The following is a 26,533-nucleotide window of genomic DNA, read 5'->3' as shown; positions in this document are numbered from 1 at the left end:
GTATATTGCATTTATACATGCAGTCATATCGATCACGCATACCAAATCATTAATGACTCATTAAATATATGGAGTTTAATAATGCTTTAATAAACCATTAAATATTGATACAACCGGCTCCTGACCAGTAAAATTATGAAAGGTTAAGCGAGCTCACTCCAAGTAAACAATTAAAATAAAAGTAAACTCAACTGGCTCCAATTTCAAATTTCACATAGAATTAAACCTACAAGTTATTATCTGCATAAGCTGAAATTAATTGATTCTCCCTTATGTAGCTTCTGTATGACAAACATTGAAACAAATGATCATCTTTTTTTATGAATGTTGTTATCTAAAAGAACTATGGTGTGATATTGAGGAATGGTTTCTAAATGAATGTGGTATTTCCAGTTTTTGATAGGAAATCTGTTTTTGTTGTTGTTTGTTTGTTTGGTTTTGGTTTTTTTTTGTATTGGTAAATTTCTAAAACCAAGCATCTATAAAATGCATATTTTAGTATCAATGGTTATTAAATGGTTAGTCAAGCAAAAAAAATAAAACCCATTCATTATTCAAATATTTTATTACATATTGCTTAACAATAAATAAAGTCAAAGTATTTACAGGATTTTTATTCAAACATTTTTTTGATTGGTAAGATTAAAGAGGAAAAATCACACGATAGTTTTGAATGAATAAAAATGAGTAGTGATAAAAATGAGTACATTTGTAATGATACTAATAATGTTTTTTCTGCATTGATCATTGCACAAATCACAGGGGGATCATCAGGTATAAAGTTTGTTAATTTTTCTCATTTACGCTGTCAGTACTGCCCAATTTTTCTTTGCATTCAAGAACTCCTAAAATAAAAAGTAAAATAAAAAAATAAATTATGAAAAAACCATCTGTGTGATATCAAGACAGTATCATTGTTCTGCATTCCTTTCATTTTGAATTTGTTATACATCTACAGTTTACAATTCATTTTAGAGTAAACATGGCATTATGAGCTGCAATTGCTTGTTGGTATATTTCATAATCCGGGTTAGCAGATTTTGGTAAAGTATGCCAGTAGAGGATATCTTATTTCATAATACTTGGACTGCTGGACACGCATTTACTACTCAAGTTTGTATTTTGATATTTTCTAGTTTTTAATTCTTTATTGGAAGTTATTGCATTCATCGGGTTATAAATGTAATTACAATGCTGGTTTTTTAGATAAATTAATTTCAATTTACCTGAAACTGTTTGTTAATCTCTTGCTCAATGGTCATTGGGTGCCTAAATGTGTTCCACCAGAGGCTAATATACTGCAAAATATAGAGAATAAAGGGGTTAGCAATTGTTAGCCATTAAAGCTTGAATAATCTTCCATGGTATTCGAAATGAGTTATTTGTACTAGTTTGAAGGTAATTTTCACTCAAAATATAGATACAATTATACAGTCCTAAAGAAATAATTATGTAAACTTACATCTGTCATTTCTGAGTAACAACTTCTACAGACTGACTTAGCAGCCCCAGTCTCATCGGCCTCACAAGTACAGACTTGGCATTGGGAGGGTAAAGAGGATTTAGCTATGCGGTTACTGATGGTGTCAATGGCCATTTTCTGGTGGCGGACTTTCTTTAGGGAAAGTGAGCTGGAATCAAAGATTGAACCATTGGACAGTAGGGCCAGGTGTGAGCAGGTGTCCACTGAATAACCCATGTTCTCAAGGCTATTGTCATTAGAGTTCTGAAGGACATATTTCCTTGTGCGGTCCATTCCTGTAATAAGAAAATTTACATTTCAAACTGCCCAATCCCTGATACCATGACAATTTATTTTAAAATCCCAAAAGACCCTCCAACTTTTTCATTAATTAAGAACTGGAAGCATACACACCCAAGATTTTCTGTTTTGGAATTTTGTTTCCAAGCTTGAATTCCTGGTCTCTCAGAATGTGGAATTGAATGTTTCTGGCCTGCAGAGTGTGTCTAACTTGTTGGTACTGAATGGTTTTGAGATCAGAGCAACCTCCACATTGCAAAAGAATAATGTTCTTGACAACACCGGCACGGAATGGATAATTGGCAGCCTGGAGGATAGCATCTAATGTGTCTGTCTTGTAGCTAGTGAAGGTGAGACTTTCTACACCCTTGACAAAATTGGTAGCATCATTGAGTAACTGGCCATCCATTGTATGACTGTGTGATCCCTTCTTGTTAAACCCAATCAATCCATATTTGTTGTTTGAAATACCTAAAAATAATGGCAAAGACATAGTCAGTCTATAGTTACAGAATCCATAAAAGCCTTTGAGATTTTTCTTCAGGTATTGAGAGAGAACATACCAGCTTTAGTGAGTTCTTGTTCAACTTCATAGACTAGAGAGCCAAGGTGTTTGGTTGTCTCCTTATTGCATGGTTTCTCCTCCACAATGAAGATTGTGTCTGCTGACGAAATAGGCTGGTAGTCATCACTCCTTGCAGAAATCCTAATGGTCTCACCAGCCTCGAAACTCTCAGCATTGGGGGCAACACACTGAACTGTAACAAAATAGGGAGAAAATGTAACAGAGGTTGTATGGTATAAATCCACACTATTTGCAATGAAGAAAAAATGAGGATGAAAACATGCTAGAAACATACCACATTCTTTAGGAGGAGGCAGATATACACCCTGTTGACGACACTGATGAAGATAGAATCTGGAGGCAGCACACATATCATCTCGGTTCAAGCACATCTCAAAAGCTTTGTCTGGATTAACCTAAATGAAATAAATATCAAATAGTAAATCAATTTTTCTGTAGTAAAGACCAACTTTCATTATTATTCTAGTTCAATACCACTGCACTTTTCATCGGTCATGATCATGAACACTTACCTGTCTGAAGCATGGCCTGAGCACCGAGTCGGTTGACTTGAGGACTTTAGCACATTTGATGTACTTGACATCACTCTCATCCTGGATGATGTCCACAGCATTGTTTCCATTGGGCCTGCATTTCTTGCTGACTTCCCAACTGTTGTAGAAGCTGTCCTCATTTTTGACAATCTTGTTGTCACCTGTTGTCAGTTCATCGTACTGCTCATTGTTGTAGGTTCCAAGTATACCTGCCAATTTTCCAAAGTACCAGCCACTGACTTCAATTGTGAAAACGTTGCTTGGGAGGTCCCCGGTTATGATCAGACCACGTCCGGTATCTAGTTTGATCCAGTCTCCTACTCTCTCCAGGCTCAGCTTGTGTGACATGTATGGGAATTCATGGGGCTTGCCATCAATCTTTACCTATAAACAAGATGATAATGAATAAATAGAATACACTTTTTTTTGTTACTCATGGCTATAAGTAGCTTGATGTATATTGAATACTCTAAGGACAGAGTAGAGGACTTACAGTGAAATCTGGGAAGATTTCAATGGTTTTTCCTTCTGCAAGAACCAGGAGATTATCCATGATGTTCTCATTTGGCTTGTAGTTCATGATGACTGTGAAGTTGTTGTCAACCAGGTCACGAGTCAAGACAAAGCTGCAGTCTCCAGAAAAGTCAAAATTCTTTCCGTCAAATGTGATGAAATGCCTGTTACCAGCCACATAGGCATACCCTTTGAATGGTGGAATCCAGTCGATGGGGTGCAGACTTGCGGGTCTAACTCTATAGTAAATGTCCCAGAGGTTGAAGTCTGAGTCAGGGATAACAGTCTGGACTTTGCCTGCGAAGTCTTTCATGACATTCCTGAATTTTGTGACTGGTATCTTTGGTAGACGATCTAGGGTTTCCATTCCAGTGGGCATGTAAATTTCGACTTCAATGTTGCCATTCTCAGGGTCAAAAGCGATGACTCTGGATTTGTCCAATCCCAGAATCTTCATTTCAGCAATGTCCTCAACTATAAATTTCTTGATGTCACTATGCATTTGAGTTGCGATGTCCATGAGTTGCTTCTTGATGGACAGGAACTCAAATCCAGTGGACAGCTATAAATAAAAGAAAACATATTCTTAGTAAAATTGCTAGGTAATAAGAACAGGTATGCTGAAAAATAAACAAAATAATTGTTTTGATAATATATTGCAGTGAGAGTAAGGGATGTAACTGACGTAAAATACATAGTAAGATGATTATCTACTTACCTCTTCATAAATTTCCGTTATGAGTATTTTGAATTTGACAAAGTCTTTGTCCTGATTGAGTTCCTCGTACTTGCTTTGCACAACCGAAGTCACCTTTGTAACTACATCATTGTAGGGCTTCATAGGATCGACATTCTTTACTGCAGATTTAACCTTTTTAACAACCATGCTATACTCTGGCATGGCTGGAAGTCTCTCAGATATTTGTTGCTGCATTTTTATGATGTCAGGGTGCTGAAGGATCAAGTCCAGTTTTTCTGTAAAAGAGATACAGCTATGAAAATACATTGTATTAGATGTTTTTCTCATGAAAACCAACTTTTATTCATGTGCAAGAAAAGTTTGCAAGGTTCTTGAGATCAGTATTGTCTCCAATATTTCTCGCTGGGAACCAGGACAGAGTCCTTTATTGATTTGTCAAAAAACTAAAAACAAAGACTTGATACTATGAAAATATTGTTGCTTGCTGAAAACCATTTTATCCCAAATTGCAAAATAAAATCATTGCAAATGTAACTTTCTACTCCAAACAAAACTTTGAACAATTTTGTTGATGATCTTGGGTAGAATGTCATGCATAAAACAAACCATACCTGAGGCGATTGCCTTTGTCTTTTGGAGGAGTTCTTTGATCTTCCGCTGAAGCATGCGAATGTTTGCTTTGATGCTAGCTGTCATTGTGCCTACCTCCTTCATCATCATGCTGTGTACCTCTGTCTTGTATTCCTGTCCCACAAATAAAAATTACGAGAAATCATTATATGTAAACCTGGATCAAAATAAATTCAACTCCATTTAACCACTCACCATTGCCTTGTTACTTAAAAGTTGATGTTTGTTTATAATTATAAAGACCCTCATACCCTACCCTAGTTATGTTTGGTTATTTTAGTTCTGTTCTCACCTCAAATTTGGATGAAAGTTCATTGACTATCTTGGTGTATTCCTTTTCAAATGGATAAGTCTTGATATCATTGGATAGTTCAATGATTTTTGTCTTCAGGTCACTGTATGTTGTCTCCATGGATCTCAGGGCTTTTTCATACTGTACACTAAAATAACAACAATATTAATCTTATCTTTTTATAATATATTTCTTTGATATTAACTTTCTTTGTAAAAAGGCATAAAAATCTTTAACTTGTTTTGAATACCTGGTAGATTATTGTAAATGTGTCATATTTAGTTTGTACAATATTTGGCCGAAAATGATTTTTCCAATGATTTGAAGTACATGTAGTAGGTTTCTATGTGTTTTTTTTAAGTATATGCAAGGAATTTAGTGATGTACTTTCTACCAAAACCCCAAAATAGAATACAAATATAATGTATTGCATTTACAGTACTTCATGGCGCTTACATGAATTCTTGAGTGCAGTTGTTGAAGAACTGGCTCATATCCCCAAGATATAGATCATTGTCTCTCTTCATTTCTGTCAGTTTCTGCTTAAAGATTTTAAGTTCATCTTGGAAGTTATCAATTTCTTTAGCCAGAGCTTCAGCAAAAGGTTGAATCTCAACCATCAACTCCTTGCTAAATTTGGAGTCTTTTCCAGCCAGTTCATCAGCAATTTCAGTTCCCACTTCTAACAATGCAGCATTAGCTTCTGTGGCATCCTTCATCATTCTCTTGGCTGTAAATTCCTGAATGCCAAAGTTAAAACATGTTACATTGTACAATTTAAGCACAAAACTTTCAAAATTATCCAATGTAGAAAAAGACAAGTAATGTTTGTTTAGTGTAAGGTATGTTACCATGGCATCAGCAAACATTTCTGGTCTCCAGTTGATCTTTCCATGTAGGATTCTTGAGTCTTTGAGCTGGATGTTGATAAGTGATTCAGTGACCTGCTCAAAGTTACCAGTTCTGTAGAGCTCAACCTGAAGATCTTTCTTGGTTGGCAACTCTGCTTTCATGTGTAGGGCTGAGTTGGGGTTTTCTAATCAGTGAAAACGTAACAGGAAAATATAAAAACATGGAACAGTTATTGTATTAAAGTTATTTAATTTTTCTTTATCATAAAAGTAAATATTTAGAATATGAACTATTTTATTCATATGTTCATTTAAGCGTAGCCATTTTGAATAGTTTACCCGAGTCATATTTGGCTTTGATTTCAACACTTCGTTTGTTCTCATCCACTTTGACTATGAGGTTCTCAGAATGCCTGCCCTCGTCCAAACAGCCTACCGTTACCAGCAGGGGTGATGTAGATTCTACACGGCCAATGATACCCATAGATTTTCCTTTCGGATCATACATCTAAAACATAAATTTCTTATTAAAACAGAGACAAAAACCGATATGAATTACCTTCCAGGTAAAATGTAATTAGAAACTGGGATGGGTGAACTCATCAGTGAATACTTACATAAAGACCAATCTCTCTCTGCAGTTTCTTGATCTCCATGAACATATTCAAGTTCTCCGTCTTTCTTTGGTTGGTGAGATATTGAATGTTGGCACCAACTGTATCAATGTCATCAGACTGTCCGAGGTGTCCACTCAGAGTCATATCAAGGTTACTGTATCTCTGAGACATTCCTATAGCCCAGCTGTAGTTAGAGGACTGGGGTCCTGTAGACTTATCATCCAATCGGACTGACATTACTATGTTCCTATTCCTTTCTGGGGAGTAGGAAAACTCCACAGTGCTTTCAAATAATTTTGAAGTTTGCCGAGTGGATGTGCTGATAGTGTATTCCTGTAGAAATAGAAAGAGAAAAAATGATATTAAAAAGGACAAAAACACACACACAAATTAATTAGAAAATGTTTCAGAAGAAAGCCAATGATTTTATCACTTGAAAAAGTTGTACCTTGTTGAAAGTTGGCAGTTTGATGTCAATTTTATGGTCATGGTTGCGTTCGCCAGAGGAGCATGTTAGGCGAATACCAGCTTTTTTGTCTGTATCCATGTCTGCATCCCAATACAAGGTGTTCTCACTCCATACCTTAGGAGCACTGTCGTCATATTCATTGACTAGCTCAATTGATCTTGTTGGAGTTACAACCTTTGTGGAATACTTGTTGTTATCTTGGTGAAGGTCAAATCCTGCTTTTTTGCTGTTGTCCTTGTCCCATGTTACAATGAATTTGGACCTCTTTGTGTTGGAAGTTTTATGAAGAATTGCATCAATACCAACTGTTCTTGTAGCATGAATAGCTTCCAGTTGTACTTGATTATGAAGGTCTTTGTCATTAACAATGGATGCTTGGCCTTTGACTTGGAAGTTGCTATTGATGTCTGCCTTGTTCCAATTTATGATAGATTCTCCTGTAAAAAGGTTGTTTTCTTTCTTTGAATTGAATGAATATTCCATTTGTCTAGGATGTCTGAAAGTCAGCTTATAATCCAATAGCCAGTCTTCATCAACCAAAATGTCTGCAGCCTCATCTATATCCAAATATGTACCACCATTATACTGGATAAGGACAGTTCTTGAAGATCTCATCAGTTTGTCATTTTTGTTGGAAGTTCCATCGTCCTTATATTTGAAGCTCTTCAGTTTATCAAAAGGTGTTTCTATAGAAAGATGCATTTTAGATTGTGGTTGGTTTTCACCAGGTAAAACTACAGATAAATCAACAATTGTTCTTTTTCTTGGATTCATAATGTTTTCCACTTGCATGATATATTCATCTCCTTCCTTTCGACTTGTGACTCTAAGTTGACAAAGTTTAATAGCTTCAAAATCACTCGTTATTTTGCCGAAAAGATCCAAATCAAAAATGGTCTGGAGTCTGTTTCTGCCTTCCAGAGTGATGGTGGAAATTTTGTCAGAAGAAACTACCAGTTTAGTTGAGTAAGTCTTACTTTTTTCAATGTGAGTGAATGATACTTCTGATGCTGTAAAATTTTCATGTGGAGTTAAAAGTTTCAAGGTGAACTGAATATCAGATGGATTAGGTGACAGGGTCATTTCTCCACTGTATCTTTGCGCAGTTCCAAAGAAAGCGGAAGCAGAAGAGGAAATCAGTTGATCAGTTACAGTATTCATGACAGAGATTTGAATGTCTTTGTAATATGTTGATTCCACTGTGACTGAGCAGTCAATGTCAGGTAGATTTATCATGCATCTTGAAGCAGTGGACATGTGATTATTATCATTCCATTTCAAAGCAGCATTTGATGTGCGTGTCCACTTGTCCTCTGCGTTATGAGATATGGAAATGAGTTTTTCACCTAAAAAGGTTATAACGATATCTCCAACCATATCATCAGTGTTAATTCCTGATTTTATTCTGGCATTTTCGGTGCTATCAACAGTCAAGTAGATGTCTGTGGATATCATCGGCGTTCCAACTTGATTTCTAACAACTAGTGTTAAATCTGATGGGAGTTCATCATAGTCCACAAATTCTTTGAGAGGAGAATCCTTGATGGAAACTTCCATATCAATTGATGGTAAATCAACTGAAACCATAGATTTTGCAGAACTCTTCTTACCATTGATATTGGTTGAAATGGTGGTTGTGTATCTGTTGCCCACTTTTTTGTTGTTGAATTCTGCAGACACAGTGTTCGTAGAAGTAGTGACAGCCCAATTTACATTGATAGTTGGAAGATCAATGATATGAGACATAGAGCATGTGATCTTCTGACTGTCCCCGTATCTAACTTCAAAGTCTGCGGTAGATTTTGATGACTTTGCCTTGACCACAACACTTTCGAGTCCTTTATAAGGTGAGGTCACCTGAATGTTGGCATCTACAACTGGCAATTCTGCCTTGAATGTACCATCAGCTGTTATTGTATCTCCATTGGGATACACAATTTGGATCTCTCCTTTGTATTTATCTGAGGATTTATCAGATTTAATGATGACAGACGCTGATTCATAGCCACTCAAAGATGTTTGCAAATCAACTTTAATACCAGGTTTTGGAATCTGAACAATGACTTCACTAGTAACAGCTACTGTATGTTTCTTTTCCAGACTTGCTTTGACTCCTGTTTTATATTTTCCTTGGACCAGTTTGTGTGTAGCAGCAAGATCCATTTCAGTGTAATTTTTGAAGGATGAATCAATTTTCACTGAGGCAGAAATATCATCTAGTGACTGTGCATTGAATTCAACATCTGTACCTATGCTGTGTGATTGTAACTTTCCAGAAACTTTTGTGGAAAATGCCAGAAGAACTCCTGCATGATCAATATTGAAACTTCCAGTATATCTTTCACCTGCCATAATTAAAGTTTCATCAATGTCTAGTATAAATTCATTGTTGCGAAGCTTGTAGTTTGTGCGGGATCTCCATTCATTGTCGGTTCCCATTGTGAACTCAATATTGGTTGTGAACCCTCTCTTCTTTTGATCCTGGTCGAACTTGAACACAATATCATTGGTGTATGGAGTGAAAAGTGTGAACACAATATCATTGGTGTATGGAGTGAAAAGTGTGGCTGTGGTTGCTACATCACCATTTTTAAAACTGTGGTCATAGCTTGCAGCAATTTTTTTATCTTGGTATTTGATTTCTGCTGTGGATTTGAAATTGCTGAGTGGTCCATCTCTGTTAAAAGTTATCATTGTTTTTTCCCATCCTTGCAGTGGTGTAATCAAAGTGGAAGTGAATGCTGTTAAGTCATCAGAATGACTAAACACTGTGTCAGCCTGGATTAACTTTTGGTTGTAAGTAGTTTCAATATGTGTTTGGAAACTGTCCAATGATCCCTCGTGATTTATGGCTAATTCTATGAATTTGACAGCTGGGAATGTCGTTGCTAAATTAATTTTACCTCCTGTGATTCTCATGGAGTGAGATGTGTCAAGGTTGCTTTCCAGACTGTAGTTGTTGAAAATGCCCCTGATGTTAGTTCTAAGATTTGGGAATGTACCATCATGAGAAAAGCTAGCTTCTGCAATTTTCAAAACTTCAAATGGAGTTTTAATCATGGCTTTTGCCTCAATGGTGCCAATTATGTCAAAAATAGTTTCAATTTCAATTCTTTCCTTGTTAGTGCCATACAGAAATTGTGTCCTCAGATCTTTCCATGTTTTACCTTCATGGCTGAATTGGAAATCTACAGTGTTATAACCTTTAATTGGGCTTTCCATATGGAAGGTTCCAGACACTTTAGGTTCAATGCCAAACGTAGTGTCCAACACAACTTTCTGATCTTCATTGTAAATGATTTCAGCATGATTAACAAATGCATTGATGTCACCATTTTGTCTGTAACTAATAACTGCTGGCACGTTTCCTGGAGTTTTGACAGTGAATGTTCCTTGTAGATTTTTAGGTTGAGCAACATAAGAACCAATGACTTCAATTTTCTGGGTAGGTAGATACTCTATCATGAAGCTTGTTTCTTCTGATGTGACCTTATTCTGTCTACGGATTTCAGCCTGCATATAAGGGTATTGTGGGAATGGTGTGTTCAGCTTGACTGATCCATGGGTGTTAAGATGATCATGGTTCCACTCTGAGGATGCTGTTATTTTCTTTACAAGAGGATTGATTTCAAAATCAAAGTCAGTGGAAAACTTTCTCCAGTTACCATTGAAATTGACCCCTGTTTCAAATCTTTGCATTGTTGGGAAAGGTGAAGTGATGTAGACACGAGCCTTTTTAGTTGTGTGTATGTTGTAGATTCCTCCAATTGTTATTTTTTGCATGGGTGCATATTCAACAGCACCTTTTGCTTCCCAATCCACACCATTCAATTTATGGCTGGCATCAATGATAATACTGCGGGCTTGTGGGAAAGGAGTAGTTAAGGTCAGTTTGCTTTCTATATTATTTAAAATGTCTGAATGAGTGAAAGACCCAGTGATTTTTTGGTATGGCTTCCATTGAATTTCTAAACTAGACTTGATTGGCATGTTAGCACTCTCTACTGAAGACTTGAGTCTGAAGTCGTCCATGTATTTACTGGTAATTTGAAGGTCCACAGATGTTTTACTAGTTTGTCTTCCATAATTTAAATCAATGGTTCCGATGTTTTCTTTGTCAGCAATGATTTTAGCCAGCGTTTTGATGAATCCAATCTTGTTCTCATGCTCAAATACGGCATCAACTCTCCTCAGTGATGAAGATGGGACATTCATCTGGAATCTGCTTGTAATTTTATGATTTGGAACAGTTTGGATATCACCTGTCAGTTCGGCTGTAAACTTCTGTTTCTTTCCCCAGTTGATCTCTGCTGTACTTCTGATATCACGGTCAGTGTTTTTGTGGGACCAGATCAGTACCATGGTGTCATAGGGTCCCTTGATATCAAAAGTTCCTCGGCTGTCTAATTGCCATCCTGTTAACTTGTGGTCCATTGTTATTGTGTACAGGTATTTGTCATTGTTATGAGTAATAACAGCTACGGATCTGAACTTCTCTAAATTATCTTCATGTGTGATATTAAAGATAACTTTCTCATAGTTCAGGATGCTGGATGAGAACCCAATATTTCTTGTAAACTCTCTTTTTTGAAGTTCATAAGCAATGTTTTCACCATTTGTTTCAATATGAACAAACTGCTTCTGTCCCCACTCTACTTGTAAGCTTGCACTGTGGGATTTCTGAGAGGAAGAGAGCTTGTTGATCAGAATCACATGTGGGTTTCCAAAGGCTTCAAATGGTGTGGTCATCTTAATATCGAGGTTTAGGTCCTCTATCATGGGTGGATATTTGGATGTTGCAGTCACTGATACCGTTTGACCCTTTGACCAGGTTACACCAGCTTGTACTTCATATTCATGTTTAGTGTAGCTGTTTCCAACTTTGACATTGATTTCCTCAAAGTTTTGGAAAGATGTCTGAATAGACACAGAAGCCTCTGTTGCCCCTCTATATTTCTTGCGATTGTCCATGAGCTTTACTTCAGCAAATACCCTCTGATTAGGAATCCATGAGACTGATCCAGATGTCTTGTAAGAATAACTCTCCTTGATAAGGTTTTCGAGCTCTCCTGCAATTTTTTGACCAGGGTATTCAAGATTTGAGATAACTCTGAAGTCTTTCCAGCTGTTTACTCTTGCAATGCTTTGCAACAAAACTCTTTTGTCTGCATTACGAATGGCATCCCAACTTACATCCACTTTCCCAATGTACTGTCCTTCCTTATCTCCACCTTCAACTTCAACTGCAACCTTGCGTTGAAGGTACTGAACATGGGACATGATCTTACCATACTTTTGTTGTTGGTACTCCCCTGATGCCATAACAGCATACTGATCATTATCATAGACCACTGTCATGTCAAGTTTGGGGCTTGCTAGGCTGATATCAGTGGCAACATTTAGAGAGACTGGCTTCTGATTGTAGATTTTGAGGTTTGATGCAAATTCCACTGATGTATTGGACTTTTGGTTGAACTCTCCAGCTACAATGGACTTTGCCCCTTTCTGGTGTTGAATAACTAACTTTATGTCACCCATACTGTCAGTTTTTCGAGATCCTGTTGCTTCTATTTCAATGTCTCTTCCCGGGTACGAAAGTGTAGCCTTTCCACTGTATTTGGGGATCTTTTTGGTCTCATCATTGAGTCTTAGGGAGGCGGTTACTTTGTTCTTGTCTTCGTATCGAATAGCGAAGTTAGACTTAACATTTTTTTGTGTGTGTGAATGTGTGCCTGTGATGGAAGCATCCAGATCCTGAAATATGAAAAAGAACCTTGTTTTCCATACCTTATACTAGAAGTTATATACCGGTAAATGCTGAGAGCCTGATATGCCCGCTCAAATGAACATTATAATTTAATTTTATGATATATATTTACTTTGAACAAATATAGATTTTAAATTTATTCTTGATTTTCAATTTTTTTCAGATGCCTTCAATTTAAAGATATTTGTGAACTTTTAATGCTATTTTGTTGCATAAAATTGGGTTATTTTTAAGTAATTTTTTCTTCGATGAAACAGAGTGCATACTTTGCAAATATAATATTTCATCAAATTTGTATCAAATATTTATTAAAGAGTTCTAACAGACAGAAAAAACCATGCTTGTTCTAATAAAGCTTTGTTTATCTCAAGACAAACTTAAAGAAATATAAACATTTTTTACTGTTTAATGATTCGAAAATAGCATATTTTTATTTTATGTTTACACTATCAGTTAGTGCAAATAAATGATGGAAATAAGGTACTGTAATATATGATCTCAGTCCTTCTGCACATTGGAATCAATCAGTGCAGAACCACTAATTTTTAATTATTTCTTGAGTTTGGAATAATAGATATGATTACTTACAGCTGGTTGATAACCAATGGAGACATTATAGTTGATGCTTGCACCATTCTTCTTGAAGTTGTATTTTGCGATGCCATTTACGGTAGCCCTCTGTTTATTAACTTTGCTGGTGTAAGTTCTTCCATAGTCAAAGGAAGATTTGATCTCCACCACTTGATTAGAACGATGAACAGATTTCAGTTGGAGAAGGTTGTTGTAGGTGGAATAGCGAGATGATTTGAAGTCTCTGAAATAAAAATACTGAACAGTTATAGTTATAATGAATGATACAAAGACAGCAATAATGTCAAGTGATGAAGGACATCGTCGGAGACCCACGGGTGATGGCGTCTTTTACTTATAAGTAAAAGACGTGATCACCCGTGGGTATACGACGATGGATGAAGGAAAGAGAAAAGTAAACTTTGATAACTGCAGTCCAGATTTATTAAAAACATGTATGACTACCGTACATTTAAAGTCTTTTGATACAAAGATGGACACTTATCAAATTACTGTAGGTCAAAGAGGTGTATATGAGTGACAAATAAAATTTGAATATACTGGTAAAGTGCCATAATCGTCCAGAAATTGAATTGAAATTACTAACAAAGAGCTATACATTGTATTACTTATGTTTGAGTTTGACTTGTGACTTCTATTCTGTTGGCACAAATAAATGTTCCTCATGTACTGTCATATTGATGGATGAGGGAATTAAATTTGGAATTTTAGCAAATTCAAGTATCCTGTTGGAGATTTTCCTACACCCTTGGAGTTAATTTGAACTCTAAATATTTTAATACCTTTTTGATTGTAGAGTACTGGAATTTTTCCACACCAGCTATGAAAAGGTTGCCCTTATTAACAAACAAATGGATAGACTAATATGTTTTTGGGGATCATCCTTAAGCTTATACGGTAATAAATTGTTTTAATGATCTGACATAATTTTCTGAAACATAATGTACTGGTACTTACGATTTTACTTCAATACTTGTCAGTGTTCTTGTGCCTTTGTTAAGGTACTTGCTGCTGTATTCAAATTTATCCTTTGCCCATTTGAAAATGCGGACAAAATTGTAGTCTCCAATCAATTTACACCCAAAACTTATAGGTTTCTTGTCCGTGTTAAGACGAACTCTTGCCGTGGTTTTCTGTGGTCCTTTGTAGTTTGCTCTTATTTTGTAGAACACCCGCTTTCCTTTTTCAATTTTTTTGACATCCCCTTCAAAAAATGTACAGTATTAATATAGAGATTAATTTTAGATAATTTTTAATAGATTTAAGAGCAGCAGATTTCTCTTATCATTATTATCAAATGAATGCATTCTGTATTATATCATTTGTTGTCATTTAAGATTTATTCAACTGAAGTTAAGTATATTAACAAGTTTAAACAACAGAAAATTATCTTACTGTATATATACCAGTATTTTTTACAATATTATAGAAGTGAAAGTTCTGAAGCTTATATAAGTAGGCATCAGTATCTGCAAATTTCTTACATTGTAAGTTTGTAAGTTTGTGTGTGTGTGGGGGGGGGGGGGGGGGGTTGTTATATTTCCAATTGCCCACTTACCTTTTACACTTATAGGAGTCCTAAACAGCTTATCCTCTGTAATAACCACCCTGATATTAGATCCTGGTTTTCCAGAAATGGAGCCTTTGACATTGATAAGGTCCTTTGTTGGGGTTTTAATATACAGTTTGGGATAAGCGATCATTTTGTTCTTTGTGTCAGAGAGTTTTGCAAGGATTTCAGCAGAGTACTCCTTCTTTTTCTCATAGGTATACTTCAAGGTGACTCCTTTTGCTTTTGGTGTGTTCTTGATATCAACTACAAAAAAGGCACAATATGAAGAATATCTAATTCCATATAGCAATTAGCACAAAACAAAGCGATTTGTAAATGAAAGCTGAAAAATGTTTAGTGTACATTGACTTTGAGTAAAACTGAAAAAGTCATGGTGTGGTCTGTATAAAAGTAATGTACTAAATGAGTCATTAATCAAAAGCATGTTTCAACTAGATTTAGCTGTACCTGCATCCCAAGATATACTATCTGGTCACCATATAGGTACATGTATTTGTTTCTTTACCAAACTTGCAGTTTTAGTTAAATTAAGTAAATTGGAATGATTTTCATATTCTAGAGTACCATTAATGGTGATCGGATCATCTTGTATTCCCTTCAGTACAACAACTGAGTCCAGAGTTTGTTTTTGTTTGCTGTTCACAACATCCACAGATCCATCCAAGCTAAGAGGGGTTGCATTGGGATAGCTAATGACCACCTTGGGCTTATATTTGGTCTGGGAGCCCTTAGTGTTGATTCCGACAGAAGAGTCGAACCTGTATTCTTGAGTCTCGTCCACAGTAGCAAGACCAGACATTTTCTTCTCTTTCTGTCCATCAACTAAACTTCCTGTATATGCAGATTTAAACAAAAAATTCATGAAATAAATATTGAAGAGAAATGGCATTTAAAGATTTCTATCATATTTAAACACATGGAAGTAAGGCATAATAAATTTTACTTTAACGATAAACAGGTACATTTATATACTTTGTTTGGTTGAACAATTACTAAATTTTAATTGTAAGATAAGCATGTTCCAGTAGCTGGTATGTATATTCATGTACATGTACATTTTTCATGTACATTGTATAGTGACTTTAAACACATTATTGGCCCAAGAATGATCGGCCTACCTTTGGATGTAATTTGTACTGGTTTATAGAAAGAAAGCAAGATTGGAAATAGTAAACATAATAGGATTTACTTAGTTAAGGTCTGTTGTGTGGGGTGGTTTCTTTCTTACCTGTAAATCTAGCCTTCTTCCATGGAGAAATCAGGCTTGACTTCAGGATCTTAGTGTCTTTGTTCACTTCCAGTTCAAATCCTGTTGCCCTCTCCGTGCTTGATCCAGGAGTGTCATAGAAGACTTTGAAATGCAGAAGCTTTTTGTTCTGTAAATATTAGATAATTCATATTATGATCCTTATACATGTAGTTTTTGAATTGATATATTTAGTTCTTACTTCTTAAAAAAACTAATTAAATGAAACCATGTAAAGTCATAATTATGTAATTTGTTTCATTTTCCATAAGTTTGGATTTGATTTTACTTGGCGAAAGAGTAGTTGTATGAATTAGGTTTACACATATGAAAGCATATACAGAAAATGAGCCTGTGTGTTAAGATGAACCTACATCAATCTGGTTGATCTCTAGTTGGTAACCTTTGTGACTGTCTCTCTTGTGTAGAAGAACCACACTGTGAGCTGGACCACTCAGTGGGAACCCAAGAGCATTGTCCTTACTGACTGGATACATCATGTCTCCACACAGCTCCAGACCAGTCAGCTGGACAATAGTGTGTCCGGAACAAAACTTTCTGGTGGTAATGTCCTCAGAAGCAGGCACTTGCTTCTTCTCTTGATCCTTGAAAACCAGGAATAATTCTGACCTGAAATCAAAATGGTTATGTTAAGATTAACATTATTTGCTGCATTTTTGCACTTCTTCATGGTGTGAAATATGAACAGTTTGTGCAAGATAAAAATGAAAGGGACAAAGTGTTACAAGATATTCTAGTTTGATTTATTGCATAATGCTCACCTGGCTGTAACAATTTCTGACTTTGTCTTTGGTACATCAAAGTTGAAGACATATTCCTGCTTGTTCTTGATTTCTATCTTGGTACTGACACCAGTGCTGGAGTGGAGGGTGGAGGTCATTTTGATTCCACTTTTGGTAAAGTATGCATCTACACTCATCATTGAGGCAAATTCCACAGCTCCACTGTAAAGGAAAAATCCACATCATGGTTTTGGTAAAATATGTTTTTCAAAATAATAACAGATCAAATGCTGTAACAAGTACTGTTAACATATTTGTGACCAGTTCATTATCTCTATACCTTGGTTCAATGATTCCATCAATAAGGATTTTCTTGTGTGGCTTGGTGAGGTCAATGGTGGCACGGCCCTTAAGATCCACACTGACTGTTCCATTCACGGTCAGGTTCAGTGGAAGACCAATAATTGTGGGCACAATAAGGCTGCTGTCCAAGAACATATTGCTCTTTGTGTATGAAATCTCATTTCCTTTAGCTAGTTCCTGGTACATTTCCAAGAAGTTGAAGCTTGATCCTGATGCTTTGGGTGCAGATTGTCCAAGCTGGTTGTAGAGAACTTCATTTCCAAACACTCTGGCATACATGGCTCCCTTCAGCTCCTGTACTTTCTTGTCAAACTAGAAGTAGAATTGAATAAAATTTCAGATTTAGATAGCATTTATTCCTTGGTTATAACATATATATTCAGTTTATATTGTATATGTCAATGATGTCAAATAATCACAGTTTTGATGTATCCAGACTTACATTCCTGTCGATTTTTTCCAGTTTCTTCATTTTGATGTCGCTGCAATCCTTCTCATCTGGATTAATGGTTCCATCCTTGAAGTATCCAGATTGTCCAAAGTAGGATTCCAGAAGATAATCAAGACCTTCTGCACGTCCTCCAATCTCCAACAAATTCACTGAATGTCCGAACAACTCAACAGACAGGTTAGCAGACACTGACCTGGGGACGAAAGATTCCGGGGACCAGATGAGGTTGCTGTCCAGCATTCCACCCATATTTAGTTCCTGTGAGTAGTGAGACCATTCATAGTTTCTGGAGAACTTGCGCTGATCAAGGTCAAATTTCTTGGGAAGGTCATCACTTTCCAGCATGGTTTTGACTGTTTCCTTGTAAGGACTGGAGGATTCCCTCAAGTTCATTAAGTGGGTCCAAACAAAACTGCCAACCTGTAGAAGATACATGTGTATGAATTTTTATATGTTCTGAATCCCTTTGAAATATCAAATGGTAGTAATTTACTGCAGCTTTGAAAAGTGTTTCAAATCTTTTAAATAGATCTTTATCATAAAGAAATTATTTCCTTATATCTTAAAAGATTTAGGATATAATCATTAAATAATTATTAATTTAAGAGCTTACTTGGTTCACTTCCTCTGACATAAGAGTCTCCTTGATTTGCTGGAGAATGTTGTCAGTAGGACATTTCATGACTTGGAGGTAAGCAGCTAAACGCAGCTCAGAGTCTTCATCAGTGTTACGAAACAGAGCTATCAGGTTGTTTCTCTATACAACAAACAAATAACACAAATTAGCATAAATTATTTTCTAGTAGTTAATACTAGTATCTGGTAATTTATAGCATAAAAACTTTGAAAAATTTGTGAGCATTGATAGTCATTAAAGCATTTCTTACATCAGCAGCACAGGGCATTCTACGGTAGGCTTCTACAGCAGCCACTCTTATTCCCATGGCATTGTTCTTCCTTGAAAAACACTTTTCCAGTACTGGAATCATTGTCTGAGTCTGCTCAATGTTTCCAATGGCTCTCAGGGTCAAGATTACCTACAAAAATCAGGGCATGAAGATTCTTATGTTATGCCACTAAATTATTTTCATGCTAGGAGGCTTATTGATGTTACATTACGGTACCTTCTCTTCATTGGCGCCGTTGCAGTCATTGCCTAGATTGGCTGTCATTTTGTTGAGGATATCAGAAATGTCACTGTCTTGTTCACAAGACTGTTTCTGGCAGTAGGTGTGCATCAGGGTGGACATTGGGAGCAAAATCTTGGTGCCATGAACAGTGTTCATCATTTTCTATTGACAAATAAAAAAAAAGGTAATTACAGGCCCTTTGTAAACAAAATGGAACTAAAAGACTCTATTTGCAAGTTACCAGTGGTCATCCAATAGTCATAAAGTGAAAGTATTTTAACATTTTTGATAGGTAAAGTTCTTCAAAAAGGATATGAAAGAATATAATGTCATGATGCTGAAATCATTATATTCTGGTATTAAATAATCATTTAGAACTTACAGCAATTTCTGTCAGCATGTCTTTGGTTGGGTGTTGTATGAAGGAGAGGGAGACCAGCCAAGACTCAGTGAGGGCACCAGTCACATCGTTGTTCATGATGAGCTGTGTTATCTGTCTGACTGCTGCTCCTGTTCCAACCATTGGAATGGCATCCATGTAGAATTTCCTGGAGTATAAGAAAATTCAAATCATGTTGAGAACAAATCCCAATAAAAACATTTTAACAAGGTTATAAATATTGGTTGTTGCCTTTATAGTAGTGTTTTCCATTAGCAACAGTAATTAATTTAAGAAACTGCAGGGTACAAAAAAATATGCAAACAAGTCTTGAGGCTTAGATCAATTCCTATCTTTGATAAAAGAGATAAGAGTATTGCAAAAAAATTCAAAAAAGAGGTCTTCAAAGAAAAAAAAACTATTGCTAACTTGGTTCTCTGCATGTTGTTTGGGCAGTAAGAGGTAGCTTTCACATCTTCAAAGATTTCAGCCATTGAAGTGGCGTCCAGCTTTTTCATGAGCATGACAAGCTGGGCAAAGAGATCAGGGGTCTCTGGGCGGATGCCATTCTCTGTTGTCAGACACATTTCCTTCAGTTTGTCCTGAACTTGTTTCTTGGAGGTGGTGATTGCTTTTTCTCCATGAACCTGGGTGAACAAGAGGGTGTCTCTTCTGCTGACCTCAGCTGTAAAAAAAAATTCAATATTTAAAATGTCATTTCTTCTTATTAACACATGCTTGGAACTGAATTTTAAAAGATTGTGTAAATTGGTGTCCTTGAACACTGATGACTTCAAGGTACAAACATATCTAGGAAAGTTGCTTTTCTCTTGATTCTAATTTTCAAAATTTAACATTCGCTGTACCCATTCGAGTTGTGGTTCCGGTGGACTTGGACACAAAGGTCAGTTTCTGTGTGACCTCTGTCATGGCACCACTGTCTCCCTGGGAGAAGGGTTTGAACAGATGAACCTCATGACACAGGACACTCTCCATGTGACCGTCTGTAGAAATCTTCTGCTCACATTCATGGCTGCTGTTCATGATGGGAAGGGACTGAAGACTCTGCAAGGTTCAAATTTTACATTTACCAAAGGTATTCCAATGTGGGATGTTTCTTGATAAGATCTGAGGTATTTTTGCAAACAACAGAGACTTGTTCAGTATAGCGGGTGCTTGCTATAGAGATCGCTCAAATTTCAGTTACAGGAATAGGGAATTAAGGCAACACTTGTGAACACTCTCTCTGCAGGGAAAGCCTCTGGTTTGTGTCAGCAGAAGTGCTGTGGTTTCCTTATTTTATGCAAGAAATTAATTCAGCAATTCTGCTGTTTTGTATCAAATTGCAAAAATAAGAAATCATGAGCAGCTAACTTTTGTTGCAATTTTACACATTAAACAACTGTCAGAAAAATAGAAAAGCAGGAAATTTTATAAGTATGAGGAATGATTCTCAAAGTTTTAAGTGGAAATAAATTCCTCACATTTTATTTAAATGGTGATAGAAATACTTTAGTATCACTAAGAATTGACTATTTTTACAGCTTAGGAGTGGCAATGATCAATACTTACAGAGGGGACCTCATACAGGATGTATCCCATGGAGGTGTCAAATCCATGGCGATTCAGACAGGTGCTGATGTCCTTAGACTTTACAATGGACACTGACCTCCATCCCTCCTGTTTCAGATTGTACTTTGTTCTGCATTTTCCAGCCACATCAGTCTGTTATAGAGAAATCATAGAAGGATTTTTAAACACTCCCAAGTTGTCATTTGTTTATTATACATTGGTACACACAAAGCTGTGATCTCTAAAAAGAAAGCTTAGATAAGACAAGAACTACACGAAGAAGAAACACTGCCTAATAATCACCTCCACAAGGTTTTGTTCTGTTTTGAATGTGTCCATAGTGTTTTGGAGTGAGGACAAGATACCCTTTTTGATATTGAGCACCCAAGCACTCTCCTCAGGTAGGGGACATAACTCCTCCATGATACCATCTTGGAAAGAAAAGCGCAGAGGGTGTTCCTCCAGAGCTGTCTTGAACTCGTTGGACTGAGTGTCTGTCAACAGACTCTTGGGGTAGTTAGGGTCAGATCCAGACAACACAGCATCCTCTATCTATGGTGTAAATTGATAAATCTTTTAGATAAAGTAACAAATATGCATTTATCTTGTTTTCAATTTCAGGGACTAGCCAATTCATAGGTTGTGCGTTATCAGAGAAAAAAGGGGTCTCATAGTACCGGTATTAATCTCTACGTAGTAGAGATATCTGTATATTTATGGTGTAAATTAATAATTTTTTAAATAAAGTAATAAATATACATTTATCTTGTTTTCAATTTCAGGGACTAGCCATTTCATATGTTGTGCGTTATCAGAGAAAAAAGGGGTCTCATAGTATTAGTCTTTACATAGTAGAGATATCTGTATAATTTTGAAATCGATTTGGTGGATTTCATTATGTTCCAGCATTTTTTTTATTATATACAGTGGTGTAGAATTAATTTCAAAAAATATACCAGTGAGTGGTTACGCAAATATGAAAGAGCTTATATTCAAACTTTAGGAAACAGGTGAAATCAAAAGTATGCTGTTCAGTACCTTGAGTGACAGTTCACACTTGGAGAGAACTTCAACAAGAGCTGTAGCTGTGAATTTGAGTCCCGATTGTTCCTTGTTCCCGCCATTAATACTGGTCTTTGTTTCTCCTTCGTATGTAAATCTGTAGGTTTCTCCGATCTTGTATCCAAATTTACTCTTGTCTTAGAAAATAGAAACAATGTTTATAGAAATAGCTAAATTTTAAATAAAACTACTCTTACAACTAACCAAAATTGCTATTAAAAAAAATGATTAGATATTTGTGTAACGAATATTATATTATTAAAAAAAACACCCCTTCCCTTCAACCCAACTTCGACGCCACACTGTTATGTTAGATCGTAAGCTGTACGATCCATTTCAAATTTGGGGTTAATTGTATATTATCTTTTACTCGACATAGCTATCTCTGCTAGTTTAAAACTATTTTTACCGAGATAAGTGCAAAGTCTTAAACCAAATTAATGCATTATTGATCAATTTTAGTGACAATTTAAAACTAGATGCTGTCATTAGACAGTAATACCCGCACCAAGTGTTTGCCCCTAAATAACACTGTTTTGTACCAGTTTAATTCAAAATGAAGCCGCTCATTAAAACTCCACTTATGGGGGTTTTTTTAGTGATAAACGTAAATTTTCTGCTAATATTTGACTCCCTGAATAAAGTTTAATTTTTTTAAACCTTATTGCACATCTATAGGACAACCCTAATTATTTTCTTAGAGATGACGTAGCTACTCCAAAAGTTGTAAAAGGAGTTCTGGGAACCATACTTTTTTTGCCAAAAAAAAAAGTCAGTTTTTGTTGCCCACTGATCCCCTTAAAAAAAAAATTCTGGAACCTGATCACACTTCAATATGACACCCCCAATCATATTCTATGATATCCTTTGGCTATTGCAAAAAAAATGACGTTTTTGAAACCATTTTTGGGGGGGGGGGGGTAAAAAAAAAGAAGTAAAAAATAAAAGTCATTTTTCAGCCATTAAATGACCCCCAGAACAAAATTGAAATTTCCGAAACGATATTGCGCATCTATAGGATACCCTAAAACATATTCCAAGAGATGATTTGTATACTGTTGAAAATGTAGGAGGAGTTCGAGGAAGAAGGTTTTTTTGTAAAAAAAAAAAAAAAAACACACAAAAAAAACGTCATTTTTTACCAATTATTTGACCCCCAGGACTACCAGAGAATTTTTGAAACCTTTTTACAAAACAACATGACATCCCAAATCAAACTCCAAAAGTTCAGTTTGCTGGTTTATAAGATGTAAGAACAGTTTGAGAAAGTAAAACGTGACAGACGGACGGACGGACGGAACAGGGTAACAACAATATATCCGAAATTTCTTTAGAAAGTGCGGGTATAAAAATAAATTCGCGTCAGTTGAAAATACTTTGTGTATTGATTTAAAAATGTACACATAATGCAACCACTAACTTCCACTTTCTTAGTTCTCAACAGACTAGAATATGCGTATGTCTTTGTCCCTGTTTATTTAGGTATGTCACGATAAAAATACATGAAGAATATTGATCAGATGAATTAAATTTCCCGCTCAAATGTCCAATGACTCTTTCACTAAAAGTGGACTTTGATAGATCTAATCCGCCTATAGATTATGATACATAAATACCTTTCCCGCACAAATGTAAGCATCCTCTATGATCTGATTTAATTTTTTAAAATCTATGTTCAGTAGACTTTAATAGATTCGCTTAAAAGTGTTCAAGCAGCTTGATCCGATTTAAACTGTATTTTAAAAAAATTTCAACGGCCACCCCTCAACCCCCACCTTTAAGAGTTTTACATATTACACTATATCCTATCTGATCTAGGGGGCCCTGGCACCCCAGGTGAAGATAAATTTAGAGGGTCTCTGCGGAAATATTACCTCACAATCAACTGTATTTGTTTATGAATAAAATTATGAAAAAAAACACATTAAGAGTTTTGCCATTCAAAAATATGGTCATGTCCATATGATTCTAGATATTCGTTGGTGGTAAAGTTGATGGCATTTATGGGAGATATAATACTGCTCAATGAAAAACGATCGGGGGAAACCGAACGTTACATATAATTTAAATCGTATTTTCGCTAGACGATTTATACAATGGTTGTGGGTATTTTATTTAGATAAGCAGTTACTGACTTGCAAGCCAGGACTTATTTAAAGAACAAAAAATTAGTTTGTTTCTTTTTTCAGGGGCTTGAAATTATTCAATACTATTGTCATTAATGGAATATATATGCTGAGTACATTTTTATGATTTTTTTGGTTTTTTAAAAAGGACATACATGTATGCTTAACGATGTTGTATTACATGTATGATTCTTTTCAAGTGAATCTAGACTTCCAAACGAACAGAGATTTATTTAATTTGCATAAAGATTCACGTTATATTAGCAATTGGTAATTACTATTTAAAAGTATCTGATATATCCGATAGGAAACATCTGCTTGACTTGCATAAATTTGCGCAAAAATAATCTCAAAGACATTTAACACCGTTCTATTTTGTGAGTTTCTAAAATAAGTAGAAATGCATTGGTCAGTGGAAAATCTCTCTCTCTCTCTCTCTCTCTCTCTCTCTCTCTCTCTCTCTCTCTCTCACATTGAAAATTATAAAACTTACCAGTGCATTGTTTAGCGCACGATGTTTGCCCTAATAATCCAGATCTCTGAACAGGTCCTGTGTGAAAAGAAATCATAAAATTTATCTGTTTAATTTAATATTGTTCTTACCATGTAGTTCTAGAATTACAAATAATTGAACCTAAAAAGTTGTTAAGCACTCCAATATCTAGCTGATGAAATATACCCTCCCCAAAAAAAAAATGATGCCAAGAACTTAAATTTTGATTTTACGTTCTTGCAAAGCTTCAGATGCTAAAGATAATAAATAATTATTTTGCGTAAAACAAATGAACGAAAAATGGTAATATCAAATTTAAAAGAAAGTTTCGAACTCACCCGCTAGCGATCCCGCTACTAGGGACAAGAGAAGAACTAAATGATAATCCATGTTGTCGCTTCATGCGACTGCGAGTCGATTGTTTGATAGCAGAGATCTACCGTGTATATAAGTATATCAGCTGATGGATGTGTCAGAGTCCAAAAGTCCATCACTTTGCGCATCTCTATTATGGCATTGCGCCGCTAACAAAGTGCTCAGCGGTATTTTGGGATGTTGATGAAAGTGCTTGTTGATATTTGCATTAGAATTAAAACTGTTTACGTAAACATATCAGCATAAACACGAGAAGCTGTTGGGATGCATGTGCATAATTGGTTGTAATTAGATAAATAGTTTTATTTATTAAAGTCGTGTGTCCACGAACACGTGAACATCATGATGGCCTTTTGACATACTTTTTTTCTCCTATTGATTAAAGCTTATATCAATGCATGTTTCATGACCTAAATTTCAGTCTCTATTTTGTGCTTACATCAGTTATTGGCCACTCGTGACATCTGAAAAATATTCTTAAGAAGTAATGCGACTATTGCCCACACTCTTTCCTATAATAGCATTCAAATGCTCTCATTTGAATGAGACAGAGAGAGAGGGAGAGAGAGAGAGAGATTTTAAGCGTATACCAATCAAATAAAAATAATTTCAATGCAATTATCCTTGCGAAAGGGTTTAGTTTTGTGTAAGATACCTCACGCTATTATCAATTAATAGGGTCGTTATTAAAGTCTGTGAGATCTTCATTTTCTTGTACATGTAAATTTGTGTGCTCATCACTGACAAATATGTATGAAAGTGGTTTTTATCTTTTTATGTTATAGAATTATTAGAACGTCTCGAATTTGTAGACAGAATGATAGATGTACTAATTTCAAACTTGAGAGCGATTCTTTTGACTTTCAATGAAAATATTACAATTGAACAAAGTTAACTCCTACTCATATTTGTCTTAATTATTAATAAACGCTTCTTCAAACAATTATAGAAATTAATGAAACTTGTAAATTTAGGTCTTTAATATATGAATACAGTTCATTGAAAGTATATTATTCAAATTGATTAAAACAAAAAATTCAAGATTGTTTTTACATCATACTGCGTGTCTATAAAAACGTACAATTTTTATGGACAATAATGTAGACGTCAAAATGGTCAGATTTATAAGAATTATGACGTACAGAACAAAAGCTTCTGAGGAAAGCTGCATGTTGTAGAAAATATGACACGGGTGCAAATTTGCAGGTTAGTTGTATAGAGATAAGATAAGTTGTTTTTGTTTGTGTTTAATCAGCTTTTGTCAACAAGATAACATAATACCGATTAAGATAATTCAACAATGCACGATAAATCTGATGAGGATGGGAGAGCATTCCTCTGTAATAGATAATAAAAGTGTTATATTTATATATAGTGCAACATCATTATTAAAACCAAAAACTTGAAATTATCCACTGTATTCAGCTTTTGCTACTGCAGGCTGTACTTGATGTTCGTTTAATTTTTTTATATGGTTGAAAAAGGATCGATTTATGTCATGAAGTTTGTTTTTTTCAAATGATATTCATATTTTTATCTGGTGCGAGTTCAGTTAACTCAATTTCTTTCTTATTTAAGTGGCAAGTATAGTTAAGATTTTTGATATTCATATTCATTCAAAGAAGGGTTTTTAAAACATGTTTTCAAATTTTGTGATTTTTTTTTCTGTTTTCAAAGGTGACAATAATCGTTCCAAGAATTTAAATTTC

General features: G+C 35.5%; 1 protein-coding gene across 1 annotated transcript; it reads right to left on the bottom strand.

Moving 5' to 3' along the window:
- Positions 1-546: 546 nt before the first annotated feature.
- LOC117684694 (uncharacterized) lies at positions 547-24,922 on the bottom strand. The gene is made up of 36 exons (XM_066066730.1): positions 24,788-24,922; positions 24,450-24,506; positions 21,807-21,967; positions 21,072-21,320; positions 20,769-20,921; positions 20,063-20,261; positions 19,626-19,881; positions 19,200-19,365; positions 18,812-18,979; positions 18,575-18,724; positions 18,301-18,444; positions 17,679-18,107; positions 17,214-17,548; positions 16,913-17,095; positions 16,505-16,760; positions 16,113-16,260; positions 15,449-15,715; positions 14,870-15,127; positions 14,269-14,515; positions 13,309-13,534; positions 6,933-12,707; positions 6,485-6,817; positions 6,207-6,375; positions 5,868-6,052; positions 5,473-5,756; positions 5,017-5,164; positions 4,706-4,838; positions 4,113-4,369; positions 3,375-3,956; positions 2,861-3,265; positions 2,623-2,743; positions 2,326-2,520; positions 1,877-2,233; positions 1,463-1,758; positions 1,227-1,298; positions 547-845 (listed from the first exon to the last, which is right to left on the bottom strand). The coding sequence occupies exons 1-36, from the start codon at positions 24,837-24,839 to the stop codon at positions 801-803; spliced, it is 13,461 nt and encodes a 4,486-aa protein (XP_065922802.1). The 5' UTR covers positions 24,840-24,922; the 3' UTR covers positions 547-800.
- Between the last annotated feature and the right edge of the window lie 1,611 nt (positions 24,923-26,533).

The sequence above is a fragment of the Magallana gigas genome, chromosome 7 (genome assembly GCF_963853765.1).
Source record: "Magallana gigas chromosome 7, xbMagGiga1.1, whole genome shotgun sequence".
Taxonomy (NCBI): domain Eukaryota; kingdom Metazoa; phylum Mollusca; class Bivalvia; order Ostreida; family Ostreidae; genus Magallana; species Magallana gigas.
The sequence above is the reverse complement of the archived record's forward strand: the minus strand, read 5'-3'. Positions and strand labels throughout refer to the sequence as shown.

Coding starts and splice junctions, on each gene's coding strand:
- LOC117684694 (XM_066066730.1), bottom strand. CDS start 24,839: ATGGATTATCATTTAGTTCTTCTCTTGTCCCTAGTAGCGGGATCGCTA. Junction 24,507..24,787: donor AGTAGCGGGATCGCTAGCGG/GTGAGTTCGAAA, acceptor CTTTTCACACAG/GACCTGTTCAGAGATCTGGA. Junction 19,882..20,062: donor CGGAACCACAACTCGAATGG/GTACAGCGAATG, acceptor TTTTTTTTACAG/CTGAGGTCAGCAGAAGAGAC.